Below are 18,550 nucleotides of genomic sequence, written 5' to 3'. Positions count from 1 at the left end.
CTGCCTTTATGCCATCAGCCATATCACCCTGTTGCCCAAGACTGGTTTCCCACTGAAGCTAAGCAGGGCTGAGCCTGGTCAGTACCTGGATGGGAGACCAACTGGGAAAACCAGGAGCTGCTGGTAGAGGTGTTAGTGAGGCCAGCAGGGGGCGCTCACCCTGTGGTGTGTGTGGTCCTAACGCCCCAGTATAGTGATGGGGTCACTATACTGACAAAGAGCACCGCTCTTTCAATGACTGGACTGGACTGGACTGCATTTATATATGCAATGAGACGTTAAACCGAGGTCCTGACTCTCTGTGGTCGTTAAAAGTCCCAGGATGTCCTTCGATAAAGAGTAGGGGTGTGATCCTTGTATCCTGGCCAAATTTGCCCATTGGCCCCTGTCCATCATGGCCTCCTAATAATCCCCATATAATGATTGGCTTCATCACTCTGTATCCTCTCCACCAATCAGCTGGTGTGTGGTGGGCGTTCTGGCGCAAAATGGCTGCCGTCGCATCATCCAGGTGGTGCTGCACATTGGTGGTGGCTGAGGAGATTCCCCCTTCTATATAAAGCGCTTTGGGTGTCTAGAAAAGCGCTATATAAATGTAATGAATTATTATTATTATTATTAATGCTATTATTTTTCATGGCATAGATTCAATAAGGTGCTGGAAACATTCCTCAGAGATTCTGGTCCATATTGTCATGACAGCATCACTCAGTTTCTGTTCCTCCACATCTCAAAGCTGCTCTATTGGACTGAGATCTGGAGACTGTGGAGGCCGTTTGAGTTTAGTGAACACACTGACATGTTTGAGATGATTTGAGCTTCATGGTGTGTTATCCTGCTGGAAGTAGCCATCAGAAGATGAGTAAACTGTGCTCATAATGGGATGGACATGGTCAGAAACACAAGTTTCTCACAAGTGTTTTTTTTTTCCTCCAGAGATGGAGTTTTGGTTCCTCACCACTGTTGCCTCTGGCTTGCTTAATTGGGGACACTTCAGTTTTAACAATATTACTGATCTGACTTTACTGACCATCAGTCAACGAAATGTGCCTGGAATTAGGTCCGGCCAACTCTCATGTAATCCTGAGCCCAGATACGTGCCCAAAGTTCCCATCACTCCCTCACTCTCAGAAAAAAAGGTACAGTTCTGTCACTGGGGCGGTACCCTAAGGTACAAAAGAAAAAAGGTACATCTTTGTACCTTACTAACCCTAAATGGTACATTTTAATACCTTAAAAGGTACATATCAGTACTTTAAGAGTGCATAGTAGTACCTTAAAGGTACATATTAGTACCTTTTTGGTTTTGTACCTTAGGGTACCACCCCAGTGACAGCAATGTACCTTTTTTTTCTGACAGTTCTGGAGGAGGCAGTGATTCAACTTCTGTAGCGATTAATCTCAGAGATGTTTTTAGCCTTTGACATTAGACGTGCCTTTAGCTTGAATTTAGCTTTATTATATGGTTAAAAAAAGAGCTCTTTGATCTAATGGTGTTGAGAGCTCCAAACATAAACTTTTGACAGTAATTGACAGCCTAGTCTGATCCAAAGGCATATAGGAATCGTCAGATTTACAGTACTCTGATCCAATAGTGTGGGGGAACTTGTGAGGGATCCAATAGCATTTTAGGGTGGCCGTGACAGCCTTTACACACAAAAATCTAGAGCCAGATATGTGCTTATTGGTGCCTAGTTTGACTTTGCCTAAAAACAGCCCTGCTAATAACTCTACTGTTCAGCTACAGGAATGTACATTTAGTGTGGGGATAATACTACTATTTCTTAACCTCTAACAGGTTTGGTCAGAACAACAGAAAGCAGACAACTACTTGTGAAATATTTTTATTTGAATTTAAATGGTAAATAAACACAGAAAAGCAAGAGAGGATTTATGGTTTGCTTTTGCTGTCTTTACAGTGTAATAAACATCTAAATACTGTTCAAAGTATTGAACTATAAAATATTTCACATATCCTTGTCATGTTGATGGCCCTGCACCCCAGCTGTTCTCAGGTTCAGTACTGCACTCTGCAAATGAATCTCATTTTGACAGAACAGTGGTTGTCATTTAGTTTCCCACTATATGTAATCTGCGCACAGTCCTCTCCTTCCTCTCCTTTGTCTCCCAGACCGTGACTTCTCCAGTCATCCGGCTGCCCGGGATTCCAGCGTCTGTGAATAATGCCAATCAACAAATCTCACACACTTCTATCTGAATATAGGACAACTTTCTGGCATCACATCAGATCTAAAGTTCATTTTATACATTTTATAAGTTTAATCCCACCACCACCACCAACAACAACAAATATTTAAACAGATAAAGGTTTTGTTTAAGGCAAGATGCTTTTACTTGACAAACAAAAGCTTGAAGTACATTATCTCTGATTCTTTTTTTCTATTCATGATTACAATGGGGAATAATTGTAAAATTATTATCCGTTATCCACCTTATTTTAAATAAAGTGTGGCGTGGCCAATTCTGACTTGAATGTGCGAGGCTTCCTGTTCAAACACAATCTGTTATGCTGCTTGATATTGCAAATTTGTTATTGCATTATTTTAATAATCATAATCGTAAACACAGTGGTTTGTAGGTCAAACAGTTTTACAGTTTACTGAACGTAGTTATTCTTCTATTCTGCCAATGTGCGAACAGCTTGTAATGAAACTTTAAACACTAGACCTTTCCCGACTTCCCATAAAGGCACTAAAGACTTCCTTACAAAGTCCATCTCACTACAGTGGCTGTACAATAATTTTACAATGCGACGAAAATCAAAATAACGATATAATCCACCAAATTATTGACGTGAACTCGACGCATGTGCGAGAATATGACGCAGCTCCGCCGTTCGGATCATAGCGAATACATGACCCGGAAGAGGAGGAGTCGCTATCACGTGAGTTTACGTCCGAGACCTACACGGAAGACAATATCTTGGCAGATAAAGTCATCATTTTGATTTTTTTTGCGCACAAAAACTGTTCTCGCCGCTTGGTACAATTATTGTACAGCCACTGTAGTGAGATGGACTTTGTAAGGAAGTCTTTAGTGCCTTTATGGGTCTTGTGATTGGGTCAGTCGAAATGTACTGAATCCCAATGGAGGCCTTTCTGAAGCCTTTCTCAGCCATCAGCTTTCAACAAAAATATCTTCATTTATGTTCTGAAGATGAACGAAGGTGTTACAGGTGTCCAACGACATGAAGGTGAGTAATTAATGAAATAATTTTCATTTTTGGGTAAACTAACCCTTTAAGTGGATAAAATTAAATCATATATAGGATTAACGCCATCTTGAGGCCAACATTTTTCTTAACCTCTAGTCAAATGTAAATTGAAATGTATGCTATTTTAGTGCATGCTTGCTAAGAAATGTTTTTGTGAATCAAGCTCTTTTCATATGAGATGGTGAATAATGCTTGAATCAGCTCACTCTGTGATCATGGTGTAAGGAGTGTCATCCGCCCATCTCCACTGGCCTGTGGTCTGATCCGTTAGACCAACCCAGTAGTGTGTGGGTATGGTATGGTTGTTCAGAAATTCCTTGGGGGGGTAAGACAGAAACAGAGTTTAAAAAAAGAAAAGAAATCAAAATACAATTACATGCACATGCCATAAACTTTACACACCCACTCCATGTCGTCCTCTTGTATTTTTAGGAGTAACGCGCCCCGTTCTTTGCAGTAATCTCGTGCCGCAGCCCAGTTGAGTTGAACACTAGAGAACAAGAAACAGCTCCTTTTGTACGATATCCAGCCAGATTTACAGGTTACAGGGATGTCTGTGCCAGAGAGAGAGAGAGAAAAGATGCAAAAAAGAGATATGAATGAGAGGAATGAATATACAGCAGATTTTACCACATAAAGTAGTGCTAAAGGGTTAGTTCACCCAAAAATTAAATTTGTGTCATTAACTCCTCACCCTGATGTCGTTCGACACCCGTAAGACCTCCGTTCATCTTCACACACAGTTTAAGATATTTATTTAGTCCGAGAGCGTATGCAAGTGTATGCACACTATACTGTCCATGTCCAGAAAGGGAATAAAAACATCATCACAGTAGTCCATATGAGACATCAGTGGGTTAATTAGAGTCTCTTGAAGCATCGGAAATACATTTGGGTCCAAAAATAACAAAAACTACGACTTTATTCAGCATTGTCTTCTCGTTTGTTTTCAAGCCTCAAATAAAGATTCGAACGGTTATGAATCAGCGGATTGATTCATGATTTGGATTGCGTGTCAAACTGCTGAAATCACGTGACACTGGCGATCCGAATCATGAATCAATACACTGATTCATAACCGTTCGAATCTTTATTTGAGGATTGAAAACAAACCCGGAAGAGAAGACAATGCTGAATAAAGTCGCAGTATGTGTTATTTTTGGACCCACATGTATTTTCTCTGCTTCAAGAGACTCTAACTAACCCACTGATGTCTCATATGGACTACTGTGATGATGTTTTTATTCCCTTTCTAGACATGGACAGTATAGTGTGCATACACTTGCATACGCTCTCGGACTAAATATAAAATATCTTAAACTGTGTGTGAAGATGAACGGAGGTCTTACGGGTGTGGAACGACATTAGGGGGAGGAGTTAATGACAGACATTTAATTTTTGGGTGAACTAACCCTTTAAATGTAAAGGTTCTTTATTGGCATCTCAAGTTACATGAAAACCAATTTCAATACAAGATGTAAAATAAGTATCTGATGTCCCCAGAGTGTGTATATGAAGTTTTAGCATGCATTTTTTATACCATGTTAAAAATGCGCCATTTTTGTGTTATCCCTTTAAAGGCAAAATATCTGGTTCTCCTAGCCCCCTTTCAAGAAGAGGGCGGAGCTTCAACCACTCATATGCTGACATACTCTGTCAATTTGTCCGTCGGAATCTGTCGATTTGTACTACCTTATCAGATTTTGCTTCCTACCATTAAAACATTAGGTAGCACAACTGGGAATTATTAAAAAAAAAGTGAGTGAGTGGATTTTTACCATTATAGGCTGGTTGTTCTCACACAATGTGGACACACACCTGTGTTCAAACATCTTATAAAAGTAAATTCTGCATAATAGGTCCCCTTTAACATCCATGGAATCTTTCCATTCCACAAAAAAATCATGATAGTGTAAAATTGTTCTTTAGATTTTTTACAATGTTCTTAACACTAATAAAAAATATTCACTGAAAGGTTCTTTGAGGAAGCAAAAATGGTTCTTCTCTCTATGGCTTTGCTGTGAAAACTGTAGATGCAGTACCTGCTGTTTTGTTAGATTTCAGATCCTTCAGCGCGTTCAGCACTCTCTCCTCTAGAATACAACAAGAAAAAACACATGCTAGTGAAGGGTGCGGATTCTGAAATCCACATTAGGATATTACTTAATCAATAGTTTCTTAATGTGTGTTTTCTAAAGTTTCTGTTTGGTCTCTGAGGAGTGACTGAGGGTCTGGCCCATGTCAGGAGTGCAGTAACTGTGCTTACTCATTTATCCCGGCGTCCAGAGATTAAAATATGGATTTGTCTTTCCTTTTTATATTATTTCCTTTTATTAAAACACCAAAGAAACTGAATATTGACTGTACCTCTTAGTGAGAGAAAGCATGTTATCAGTATGTTTTGGGAAATGTTCTGGTCAACCTTTGAGAATCTGTGTGTGTGTGTGTGTGTATGTGCGTGGTATTCTGTGTGACAGATCAGTATTGAAGGTGTGCAACGGGCATCCCAGGGAGAGTGACAGTATGTTGTTCTGGGCACCTGCTCTAGAACTGGAAGTTTCCTACATGACTAATTCTGGGGTGAAAACATCAACACGTTATTTATGGAGACGTGCATCTGATAAACTGTCTTTGGTATGATTTGGTGAAGTCCTGTGACAGCATTAACCGTGGAAATCCGCAATGTTGTGAAGCTTCCCGTCATTTCTGCGTTCAAATCGGTTCAAATGCAGCGCTGCCTTCCGGGAATGTGCTGAAGCGTTGATATCACCCATAGGAATAAAGTGAAACGGGAGAGCGGCGCGTCACGGTGTTCACGGACGAGTGGATCTGCATCTGAGCGAGTGTTTATGGGCGTTCATTTCCTCTCTCGCTCGCGCGCACACCCTACCGGGAGAAGAGCCCGTACGGCCCGTACAAGGACCTTCCGCTCTATTAATGCCAAACCGACCCATACTCGAAAACTCGACTCCAAAACTCTCTGGAACTTGTGAGAACCCGGAAGGAGTATTTTTGACACAGAAATACTCCATCAAACGTCCAACATTAGTTTTTGAAACTTTGTCTATGTTTTGGATGGGAATCCAAGTCTTTAACAGTGTAAAAAGCTCAGTATGCATGAAACAGCATTTCACCCCCCCCCCCCCCTTTAAAAAGAGTATAACTGTTGAGTAATTGTATGTTCAAGAAAGGGGAGAGTTGTGATCATATTTCTAAAAATCCTGTCTTTATTCAACTAAAAAAGAGATGAATTCAGTAGATTCAATTGAGAACAATATTACAATATCATTGCAATAATTACATTATCGAGAACTGTGAATGTATAACTCACCAGAGGCCTGTTGTTGAGAGGAAAGAGATGCGACAGATGAAGAGAGATCCGACACTGAACTCTTCAGGACACTCAATGAGCTCAACAGAGACTCTTTAACATGAGATGAAAGCCGTTAATATGATATATCAGCAAGATTATTCAGTCCATAAGAGTTTATGTCAACATTTGTATTGAGACAGGCTTAAATTATACTATGCAAGTCCATAATTGCATACAAACATGTATATAGTTATGCTTCTGTAACCCCTCCTGTTCGAACCACCTGCACCAAGAGGGACTAGAAACCCGGGTCCGTCGGCATGATTTGACACTCTAACAAGGAGGCTAAAGGCTGCAACTACTAGTTGGCCTCCGTTACACTTCCAATATTAGCCAATTTATTATGAGTCTGACTCACCGAAGTCACGCTGTTTGTTCTGTTGATCAGTCTGTATGGATGACTTCAAACTGTCCAGTGATTGTTCTGTTTCATTCTGTTTCTGGTCCTGCTTCTTAACTGGAAGAAAAGAGGATGCAGTTAAAATAATCTTCTTCAATACACAGATAACACAAATTATGTGAGATTATTAAATGATTTCCACACCCGCATCATTCAGTTTGGATGTCAACGTTGATACTGCAGAATTCAAACTGTCATTCAAACTCTTCATATTCATCTCCAGCACTGTGGAAAAGAAGTAGATGTTGTATTTAGATGTTGAATATAGTAGACTTATGTAATAGTGTAATGCTATTAACACAACCTGTTGACTTCAGATTGCTAAATACTTTTGTTATGTTGACGTTTGGGAGGTTCAAACCGCCCTAATCCATAATTCACACTCTGACTGTAGTGTAGTCGAATGTATTGCACATGTAATGTAGGGTCTACTCACTGACGGATAGTTGAGAGGAAAGAGATCCGACAGATGAAGTGAGATCTGACACTGAACTCTTCAGGACACTCAGTGAGCTCGACAGAGTCTCTTTAACAGGAGAGAAAAGCCATTAATAAATGAATCTGGATCAGCAAGATCACTGTGTGCATATTGGAGTTTAGAGTCATTTTCAATCTGAACAGTTATAGAATTGCATAATACAATCATTATATGAAATCCTATAATAATATCCACACTTATATGCATTCATGCTTCTATGAATATCTCAATATAGCTGTTTTATTTATTTCATGTTTCTGACTCACCAATGTTACGCTGTTTGTTCTGTTGATCAGTCTGTATGGATGACTTCAAACTGTCCAGCGATCGTTCTGATTCAGTCTGTTTTTGGTCCTGCTTGTTAACTAAGAGAAAAGGGTTGCCGTTTTAAAACTTCTTCAATCCACAGAAGACAATAATAATGTGAAATAATTAAAAGATTTCGACACCTGCATCATTCAGTTGTGCTGTCAGCGCTGATACAGCAGAACTCAAGTTGTTCATCGAACTCTTCACTTCTGTGAGCGACTCATCCTGCTCTGTGGAAAAGAAGTGTAGATGTGTGGGTAGAGTGTGTGCATTACTGGACTCTTGAACCGAGTGCTGTTTTGTGCATGTAATGTTTGGTCTACTTACTGATGACTTGAATTTGAGAAGAAAGAGATGCGACAGATGAAGTGAGATCTGACACTGAACTCTTCAGGTCACTCATTGAGCTCGACAGAGACTCTTTAACACAAGACAAAAATAATCAGGATGATCACTGAGCATAGCAATAATGGCTTTGTGGATGAGAAAATATAAAAATACATAATCAAGTTAGAAAAGAACTTTGCTGCAAATCCGACTCCTTTTTACAAATATAGTAGAACTATCACTTCTACCACTAATGGTTGCTTTTAAAATAAACTTCCTGATCAGTTTCATCTCCTTTTACAGCATTTAACCTTTGTTAAAGGTGCATTAAGCAATATCTGAGAAACACTGTTGATATTTTAATTTACCCAAACAAACACACCCCTCCATTCATAGCTCCGCACCCAAAGAGTTGATGTCCCTTTATCATAGCTGAAGCGAAGCAAAATAATGTTTTGTGAAAAATAAAGCAAAGATGACGAACACATAACAAGAAAAATGAACATACAGTACACAAGAGTAAAGCAAGAGTTCATTGTTAGTTGCCAGCAGCTCCAGACAAACAATGGCACTCAAAATTGTCCTGCTGCTATAGCTAACATTACAACAACAGCATATCTTGATCAAACAGCAAAACCAATGTTACGCATAAAGCAGAAATGCAATCTCAGCGTCTGTTTTAAGGCCTTTCAGCGTGGGTCTCTCCATCATGGAAAGCTTTTATTAACGTGGGTCCTAAAGCTCTTGTCTGATCATAACCCTAAAGTCCTTCCATGATCATAACCTCTCTTTTTCCAGTGATATTCCTCTGAGCTTTTCTATTTGGTAATGTCTCTCAGCCATCTCTCTTTCAGCGGTCTTCAAATCTCACTCTTGCTCACTCTATCTCGTCCCCTATCATGGGTGGACACCCTCCCTACTGTTGATTGATTGGCTCATTTTCTCTCCTTCCCATCATGAGTGGACACGCCCCCTACTGCTGATTTATTGGCTCACTCTATCTCCTCCCCCATCATGAGTGGACACGCCCCCTACTGCTGATTGATTGGCTCACTTTCCTCCCCCTCATATGTGGACACACCCCCTACTGCTGATTGATTGGCTTACTTTTTCTCCTCCCTATCCTAAGTGGACACGCCCCCTACTGCTGATTGATTGGCTTACTTTTTCTCCTCCCCATCCTAAGTGGACACGCCCCCTACTGCTGATTGATTGGCTTACTTTTTCTCCTCCCCATCCTAAGTGGACACGCCCCCTACTGCTGATTGATTGGCTTACTTTCTCTCCTACCCCATCATGAGTGGAGCTCGGTCTGATCAACTTTCAACAGTGTTTCTCAGAAATCGCTTACTTAACCTTTAATGTTCTTTAATAAAACATTCATATTCATGTTAGTTCACAGTACATCAGCTAATGTTAGAATAAGTTAACCAGTGTTAATAATGATTAACATTTAAGATAAATAAACTTTAAGATTTAATACTTTCCCCTATATCATTCCTTGTAAATGAAATTCCTTGGAAATAAAAAATGTCTCCAATAAGACAAAACATGCTGAGATTTGAATGTGTCCCAATAGGATTAAGCTTTCTGAGCTCACATGCATCCACTCATAACCAAATAATATATTTTAAATAAAGAGTGCATAGCTATTAGGTCTTATAATTCGTTAAATAACTATATTAAATGCAAAATTCATATTAATTTCTTACCAAAGTCACGCTGCTTGTTTTGTAGATCAGACTGTAGAGAAGTAACAGCTGATTTCAAATTGTCTAATAATTTTTGTGTTTCAGTCTGTTTCTGCTCCTGGTTGCCAACTGTGAAAGGAAAAATAATATAATATACGTATATTAAATAAAAGTATTTCTTATGGTTGTCTCCTTTAAACAGTAGCATCCCTGACTAGAAATTAGGTAGGACAGATACATTTTGTAAGTCTTAACTCTTTTGGCAGAGGTTGTGGCAAGGAGTTTTGGTTTCTTGTCACATCACCTCTATTGCCTTTGGCTTGCTTAGTTGGGAACAATAAATATTCAATTATATTACTGATCTGCACACATTGACACTATTGTATGAGAATTGAACTGAGCTGGACAATGACATCACTGTTTTCTTCAGTGCGCTGTACAGCCGAAATAAATTGTGTTGCATCAGTTTCCTGTTATCACTGTTAAGATGCTTTTAAAACAATCTGTATAGTAAAAAAGCACTATATAAATAAAGGTGACTTGACTAATTCAGCCTGGGAGGGGTGCTCTAATGTTGAATGACAAGTTGTGGAGGAATTCCAGTGAGGAAAAGAAACAAACATAAAACAAAACAAAGTATATAAGGGCTATTCACATGAGCATGTTTCCACAAGCACGATCACAGGCGGACCATTAAGGACCTTCTCTCACTTATAGGGTGACCAAATAAGTGATTGGTCACCTGGACATTCCAGGACATATACTGTTTCCCCAGGACATCGACATTTTGGTTATAAAGTTTTTTTTGTAATATAACAATTGTCTATCCATACAGAGGGGGCATACTTTTTAAATGTATTGAAACGAATACGGTATCTTTAAGTAAACTTCGAGTATCATTTGATTATCTCATTGCAGAGTGTCTAGGTTTTCGGTAATCAAAATATGGTGACCCCAGACTCACTTACAGCTCCGAACCCAAATCAACCCCATCTCCCCTGACCTGCATCATTTAGTTTGGATGTCAGCGCTGATACAGAAGAACTCAAACTGTTCATCAGACTCTTCACTTCATTGTGTAACAGATCCTGCTGGCGCTCTGTGAAAAAGAAGTAAAACAAGTCCTGTCATTACAAATAAAAAAAAAAAGATGAATCATATTCATGTGTTGGTTTCGGGGGATTTTAATGAACATTTAAATCTGTTCAAATATAAGAAATAGTGCTTGATAAAAAAAAAAAAAAGGATCTATGTTTTCACCTGTGATCTGAAGATCAGGTTTGACTGAAGTTCGGTTGGAACGATGAATGTCCATCCAACTCTCCAGCAATGAGAATGTTCTTTGTTGATGAAAAACTGTGAGTGAAAACCTCTGTTACTTACGTAACCTCAGTTTATAGGAACGAGCATTGAATCAGTTGCTGTACCTTTGGGGGGAAACTCCTTTCCTCTAAAATACTGAATCATGATTGAATCACGTCTGTGCACTTGCAGAGACAAATGGCATTTCATTCCCCCAAAATGGGCGGAGCCATCTGCCTATATAAGTTGGCGCTGAATGCCATTTCATCAGAATCTTTAAACTGATGAGCTCAATACATCGACTAATAGCACGGCCAGCTATCCCATGCTCGTTCCCCTTACCTCAGGGAACCAAGGTTAAGTGAGTAACCAAGACATTCCTTTTTGATACGGTTCCCTCACATTGTGTCACTTGCTGACACTTTGGGGAATGCAATCCAATAGCACTGTGCTACAAGCATAGAACAGAAGCTCATTCTTTGAGCCCAGGGCACTCAAGGCCCTTAACAGGCTATTCATGGGTCAACACTAGGGTGAAAAATACCCAGAGGACCAGTGATAGCCCTTGGGGCATGCCCACCATGGGGATGAGGCAGATTTAGCCTTCTGGCCCCCTTTAGGAACCTCACTATACACTAAAAAACAGTGCTATATAGTACTAAAAGTGGTTATTTGGCTTGTAATCATTTGGCCGTTTAGCACCATTATTAAGGAAGAAATAAAACGTGATATGGCACCTCTTATGGGTTCTACATGGCACCATTTGACAAAGGTGCTGTAGAGCACCTTTAAAGATATGGTGCTATTTGGCACCAAAAGTGGTTCCCCTATGATTACAAGCCAAGAACCACTTTTACTGCCAAATAGCACCAATTTTTAGAGTATATCAAGTCATTCATTGGCCAATGGGTTACTGACAGCAGCTGCATCTCGGGGAACCATGACTGGTTGCATCTGCCCTTTCCTGATTCGTCTGATGACCTGAGGAAGCAGAGGTATTGGGCAAAGCCATACAGATACAATCTGGGCCACTTGTGGGAGACTATTGGACAGTGAGAGTTCTCTTCTTAGGTGAAGAGGTTGACCTCTGCTCGCTCGAAGACATTCCAGATCATCTGAACCGCCTGGAGGTGGAGTCTCCATTCCCCTGGAGATACTCCATTAAGGGACAGTTCTGGATGTCTGATCCCTGGTTAAGTCTGCCTCTGCCTGGGCAAAGGTTGTTCTGTGCCCACAAGTGACCTGAGTCCCCCCTGGATGTTTATGTAAGCTACCACATCAAATTGTCCGAACGGACCAAGACGCGGTGCCCCTTTAGTTCTGACAGGAAAGCTTTGAGAGCCAGAAAAACTGCCATAATTTCAGGCAGCTGATGTCTCTCGGCTCGACAAGGAGCCGAATGCTGGTCTGCCATCGCATCCCCAGATCCCGATACGGATAGGGCATTTTCCAAGGGTCCAAAACTCTGACACACCCATGTATTACCCTCCGTCTCAGCGAGGAGATTGCCGCATCCACACACTTTGTAAATGTGTGACGTCCCAGAGACAGTCTGAATGTAAGGACAGTGTATTGGTAAGCTACCACCTCAAACGCAAATCTCAAGAATGGTCTGTGATCAATGCATCTTTCAGATCCACTGATAAGAACTAATCCTCTTGCCTTGTCTGGCTATCACCAGACCAAGCTCAATTTTAGATTGAACATTGGTCTGGGGAGTCTACTTTGTATTTTCTACTGCACAAGAGGTGGGATCACGAGCCTTATTCAAATAACAGTGTACACAATTGGATAGTCCTTCAACTAATCAGACCACAAGAGGCGTGATCAACGGGCAATGACCTATCACTTCTCTATCCGTTATTGTGTTAAACCCACCAATAGCGTGCCAGGTGGATGAGCCAGTCTGTGATTGGTTCCCCCAAAAGTGTAACAGAAGCAGTAGAAATGAATGTAGGTTTCCAGACTGAGTTGCTGTGCGAAACCGAATCGCTGGCAGATCAGGCTGGGTTTACCCAGTCTACCTCTTGCCAAATTTGCAAGAGGATTCGCTTCAATGTCATCATTCTGAACAGCCGTCTCATTTAAATGTGGTTAAGATGTCTTAGATCGAGGATGAGCCAAAGCTCCTCACCCGACTTGCTCTGGGCTGACACAACTTTCTATATGGCACCCTTCACTAATGAAAACTCTACTTGAAACAAAAGGATGCAAGAACAAAGTTTGGATTATGTCCCTGAAACAGGTGTCTGCAAGTAAACTGGAGCAAGTAACCTCATGTCCAATACTCATACTAACACACCTGGAATGGCCTCCCAATCCTGGCACAGACATGATTCAATCAGACTTCAATATTTCGCTGAAAAGGAGTTTCCCCCAAAGTGCCAGCCACTGATGCAATGCAAGTGCACCGTATCGAAAGGGAACAAACCTTTTTATATTAAATCAGAAATGTATTTTCTAACTCACTTTCTAAAATACAATTATTTTTATAACATAACACATTTGAAGTATGTTCTTTAATCCACTCACAGATGACCGAGGTCAGGATCATCATAATAATAATGCAGACAGTTCCTAGAAGCACAAAGATGCCAGTTTTTCTGTCGCATGAACGACCTGCAGAAAAACAACAAACCATGAGAAATCTTTTATTTCTGATGCATTTTTGTATCAGCATTTAAAGCAATACATCCTTCCTGAAGCTCAAACAGTAACGCAGCAGCAACACCAAAGTCATGGGTTCAATCCCCAGGGAAAGCATAAAGTGATAAAAATGTGTGTCTTGAATGAAATGTGGCCAAATGTAAAATTTGATGTGTAATATGATGAGGAAAGTGTTTTATGAAACACTTCATGCCTGCTTCCAATCAGATGTTGTAGGATAAACTCCAACGCTTACAATTGAATTAGTATCTTTACAATGAATCATTACCTTAATAAATAATACATTATCCTCCGGTTTCACAGACTGATGAGTCTCAATGATTCGTTCTCATTACCTATTTTACGCAGTTTTTCCTCCTGGGCACAATCGACCTTTGTAAATAAATACGAATCAATGCTTTTGTGTTCCCCCGAGTAACTTTGTGTTCGCTTTGAAATGAGTTCTTTGTGAGCAAAGATTTTCTTGATTGACATTTTTGTGTAGGAAATCAAAGGTTTTTCAAAGGAACATAGAACTTTTCCCATATTTTTTCCATCACCATGTCCCTTTAGGGGCTCCGTAACTGTTTAAAATGTTGCACTCTAAAAAAATGCTGGGTTAAAACAACCCAAGTTGGGTTAAAAATGGACAAACCCAGAAATTGGGTTGTTTGAATGGGTCCATTCAGTTGGCTCAAACAACCCAATGTCTGGTTTTGTCCATTTCAACCCAACTTGGGTTGTTTTTAACTCAGCATTTTTAGAGCGTGGCATCAAAAAACATTTGGTATCACATAGATAGTAATTAACAAACATACCTCAATGTTCAGCTCAGTTATTCAAATATGAATAATAAAGTGCTATAATTATTCAGATTTGAATTGAATGTTCTTTTCTTTAAGCAGTATATAATAATGTATATAAAGTAAATAAATTGAAAGTGAAAGTGATTATAAAGTGTTAGCAGGCATTAGTAGTACAACTAACTAAAACGCTTTCTCTCAAAAGCACAAAGTTCTGAATCAAATATCATTTAGTATCATAGCAAACCTTTTCTGAATGAAGTTTTCCGTTCATATTCCAAGTCCATTTTCATAATTTCTTCAGTACTATCGCTTTTCTGATACATCATCATGATCTTTTGCAGTAACTTGCTCCCTAGAGAATCCTAAACAGCCTCTGCATTGGCAACAGAACCGGGTATTAGTGAATAATCACACAGCACTTTCAGTTCCTCTTTCCAAATAATAGCGAGTTGTTTTCTGAAAGTGTACTATAAGTTATTCTGAATAAACGCATCTGAACGACTAAAACTGCTTGCTCAGTGTTTTCAGCATCATCTGTTCTCTCTCAGGTTCACTGTGGTTTGAACCTTCACCCTTCACCAGTTACCCAGAATGAGCACATGGTCAAATAAACGATGTGGTGAAGAAATACTTTTTAAAGTGTGTACTTTTTTCTATGACCACTATTCGTCACATAAGAAAAAATCATGCTTTGGTAAATTTTAAATGACTTAAAACATCATAATTATGACATTATACACTGTAAAAAATTATTTAGAAAAAAAGTTACCTGGTTGCCTTAAAATTTTGAGTTCATTGAAATTAAATTTTGAGTTAATACAATGAACATTTTTTGAGATTCGACAACCTTTATTAAAATATTATTAAAAGATTTTGTAAGCATATTGGGTAATTTTGTGTGTTTTAATTGTAATGACGCAGTGAAACATGCCAAATAGTGCTATTTTCATGATTTATCAATTTTTTATGTGGTTCAGATACAATAATATTTTGAGTTTCTATTTATTAAACAAATGTCCTTCATTGTATCAACTCAAATTTTTAATTTCAATAAACTCAAAATTTTAAGGCAACCAGGTTACTTACTTTTTTAAGTTAAACCAACACAAACCAACAATATTTTTTTTACAGTGTAGTAAAATCTAAATAGAGTCATTATTATCACAGTCATTTATGAGATTAAAAAGTGGATTAGATTAGATTGACAAAGAGTCATATGTCATTTATGACATAAAAATTCACAGATTTATGATGTACTCCAAGTTGGAGTACATCATAAATCTGTGAATTTTTATGTCATAAATGACATATGACTCTTTGTCAATCTAATCCCCCCCCCCCCCCCCCCCCCCAAAAGAAAAATCACTGCACATAGTGCTACATCAGCTTTTTATTTCCCTGTTGCAAAATGGTTTATTTTTTTATTTTGATACAAGTTCCACACACACACACGCACGCACACACGCACACACAGTATTATAAATTCATGATTAGTTTGTAATACACTACTGGTCAAAAGTTTGGAATAATACATTTTTTTAATTGTTTTTTAAGAAAAGTCTCTTTTGTAAGTATTTAATAAGTCAAAAATATATTTTAAAAAAATGTATATTGTGAAAGATTTTTTTTTTTTATGGTAACATTTTAAATGTACTTTATTCCTGCGATTACTCCACCATTACTCCTGTCAGGACTCTTTGTTGCATAAAAAAGTTCATTAATAAAACACAGCATTCCTGAAGCTCAAACAGCAGCACCGCCAAAGGGTTTGAGCAGGGAAAGCATAAAAGTTGCTTTTGCCAAATGCATAAATGTAAAAGTAAAGAAGTAACATAACTAACTTCAAATCTGCTGTTTCAGAAGCCACAGATGAAGCAGCAGTGAAGCAAACTTCTGCACCCGGCCGTTGAGATCAGGTAAGTGCAGAGGAGACTCATCTTCATCAGCATTATAACTTTAGCCCGTCAGTAAGGTTCAATTTATGTCCTATAGCAATAAATGAAATTTTACATGAAAAACCTAGTTTTCATTGAATTCGCTGTCTGTACTGCCTGTTGGACAGAAACATTGAACCTCGTCTTACTGCTTCTGTCCAACAATACTTTTAAAAAAATGACATATTTTAAGGTATTTTTGAATATATATATATATATATATATATTTTAATCACAATGTTAAGGACATTCGGTTCCTTTCTGCATGACAGGATGTTATTTTATCAGATTAACAGTGTAAATTTGTTGACTGCTGAACATTGAAGCGAGAAGGGTTAATGAGATATTAATTTAGTCATACGCTGTAAAAAATATTGTTGTTTTTTGTTGGTTTAGCTTAAAAAAGTAAGTAACCTGGTTGCCTTAAAATTTTGAGTTTATTAAAATTAAAAATTTGAGTTGATACAATGAAGATACCTGATTTAATAAATAGAAACTCAAAATATTATTGTATCTGAAACACATTATTTTTTTTGGATAAATCCTAAAAATAGCATAATTGGCATGTTTCACTGCGTCACCACAAATAAAACAATTACCCAATATGCTTACAATATCTTTGTAATGCCACGCCAGCAGAGGGAGCCCTCACCTGAAGTCTGACTGCGGGCCACTGTCTCTGCTCACTCTACAGTCACTTCCTGTTTGGCAGCCATTTTAAGCGTAGCATGGCCAAACAGACCTTGCGAAGTATTGCCAGTCTTTCTGCCTTACCGAGCGTTTATCCATTGTCTGTTTGCCTCGTGTTTGACTAATTGCCTGTTTATCTTGATTGCTGTTTCTGGACTCCCCTTTGGACTTGTTTGCCTGTTTGGATTGTTTATTGTGTTTGACCATTCTGTCTGCCTCTCGACTACTGCCTTTTGGATATTCCTGTGGCTTGTTTTCCTATAAAACTTCTGCACATGGATTCAAACCCGGCCTCAGCCTCTTCCTTACAATCTTATCATAATATGTGAATAAAGGTAGTCGATTCTCAAAAATGTTCATTGTATCAACTCAAATTTTTAATTTCAATAAACAAAAAAATTAAGGCAACCAGGTAACTTTAAAAATATATATTTTTTACAGTGTATTAGTAGGAGGAGTCTGGGTTTGGAGGTTGCCAGGAGAACGGCATAACTACAGCACAACATTGATAAACAGAGCATTTAATTTGCATTTTACACAAACAAAGACAAACAACTTATAGACGATTCCAGGGCTGGACTGGGGCTAATTCGGCTCTGGCATACCCAGCACATCCGGCCCATGAGTTCCCCGTGAATGTTTTTGCTGGGGTTGGGGCCTTAAATTGGAGTATATAAATAAAACTAGGACAAGGACAAATAATGATAGATATTATCGATTTTGCTACAAATGTAGATACAGTTAATATTGCTTTTTTTGTCACACAGAAATGCCCTTGGCAGTAAAGCACTGATGATTTTCAGCTAGGATGCAGTGAAGTAAATTGACTTCTTTTAAATGCTGTCATCATTTACTCACTCTCGTGTCATTTCAAACCTGTATGACTGAAACACAAAAGAAGATGTTTTGAAGAATGTTGGCAACCAAGCCATTTTGGTTAGGCTACCATTTGAATATTGTATGAACAAAAAAAACAGACTCAAATTATTTTATTTTATGCTACACAGAAATAAATTCATTTAGGTTTGGAATGACATTAGGGGAAGTAAATGATCACATTTTTGGGTTGACCAATCATATTTTTCAAGAGTTAACACATCATTTAAGTAAGACACTGATATCTATCTTTCATGAGGCTATTCAATTTCATTAAATCTATTAAAAAAAGTTAATAAAACGTTTAAAGAGGAAAAAAGCTTTGTCCTTAATTCATGGGATCCAGACTTTAAAGCTGTTTTATAGACTATAGTTTAACTGTAGGCCAGTTTCATTTAAATGTAAGATCATGGTAGTCACAGGATAAAAAACAGACTGTACAAACCTTGCTCCTCATTATATGGCTATATAAAACATATATAA

General features: G+C 38.6%; 1 protein-coding gene across 1 annotated transcript; it reads right to left on the bottom strand.

Moving 5' to 3' along the window:
* Positions 1-1,828: 1,828 nt before the first annotated feature.
* Positions 1,829-14,956, bottom strand: LOC137072129 (C-type lectin domain family 4 member F-like). Its single transcript, XM_067440346.1, has 16 exons — positions 14,812-14,956; positions 13,648-13,734; positions 11,074-11,169; positions 10,817-10,912; positions 9,835-9,942; positions 8,123-8,215; positions 7,936-8,025; positions 7,753-7,851; positions 7,445-7,534; positions 7,153-7,233; positions 6,967-7,065; positions 6,567-6,659; positions 5,278-5,328; positions 3,638-3,789; positions 3,442-3,551; positions 1,829-2,174 (listed from the first exon to the last, which is right to left on the bottom strand). Exons 1-16 carry the CDS (start codon positions 14,894-14,896, stop codon positions 2,018-2,020), a joined length of 1,587 nt encoding a protein of 528 aa, XP_067296447.1. The 5' UTR covers positions 14,897-14,956; the 3' UTR covers positions 1,829-2,017.
* Positions 14,957-18,550: the final 3,594 nt, after the last annotated feature.

Source organism: Pseudorasbora parva, chromosome 3 (genome assembly GCF_024679245.1).
Source record: "Pseudorasbora parva isolate DD20220531a chromosome 3, ASM2467924v1, whole genome shotgun sequence".
NCBI lineage: Eukaryota > Metazoa > Chordata > Actinopteri > Cypriniformes > Gobionidae > Pseudorasbora > Pseudorasbora parva.
This window is presented reverse-complemented; position numbering and strand designations above follow the sequence as displayed.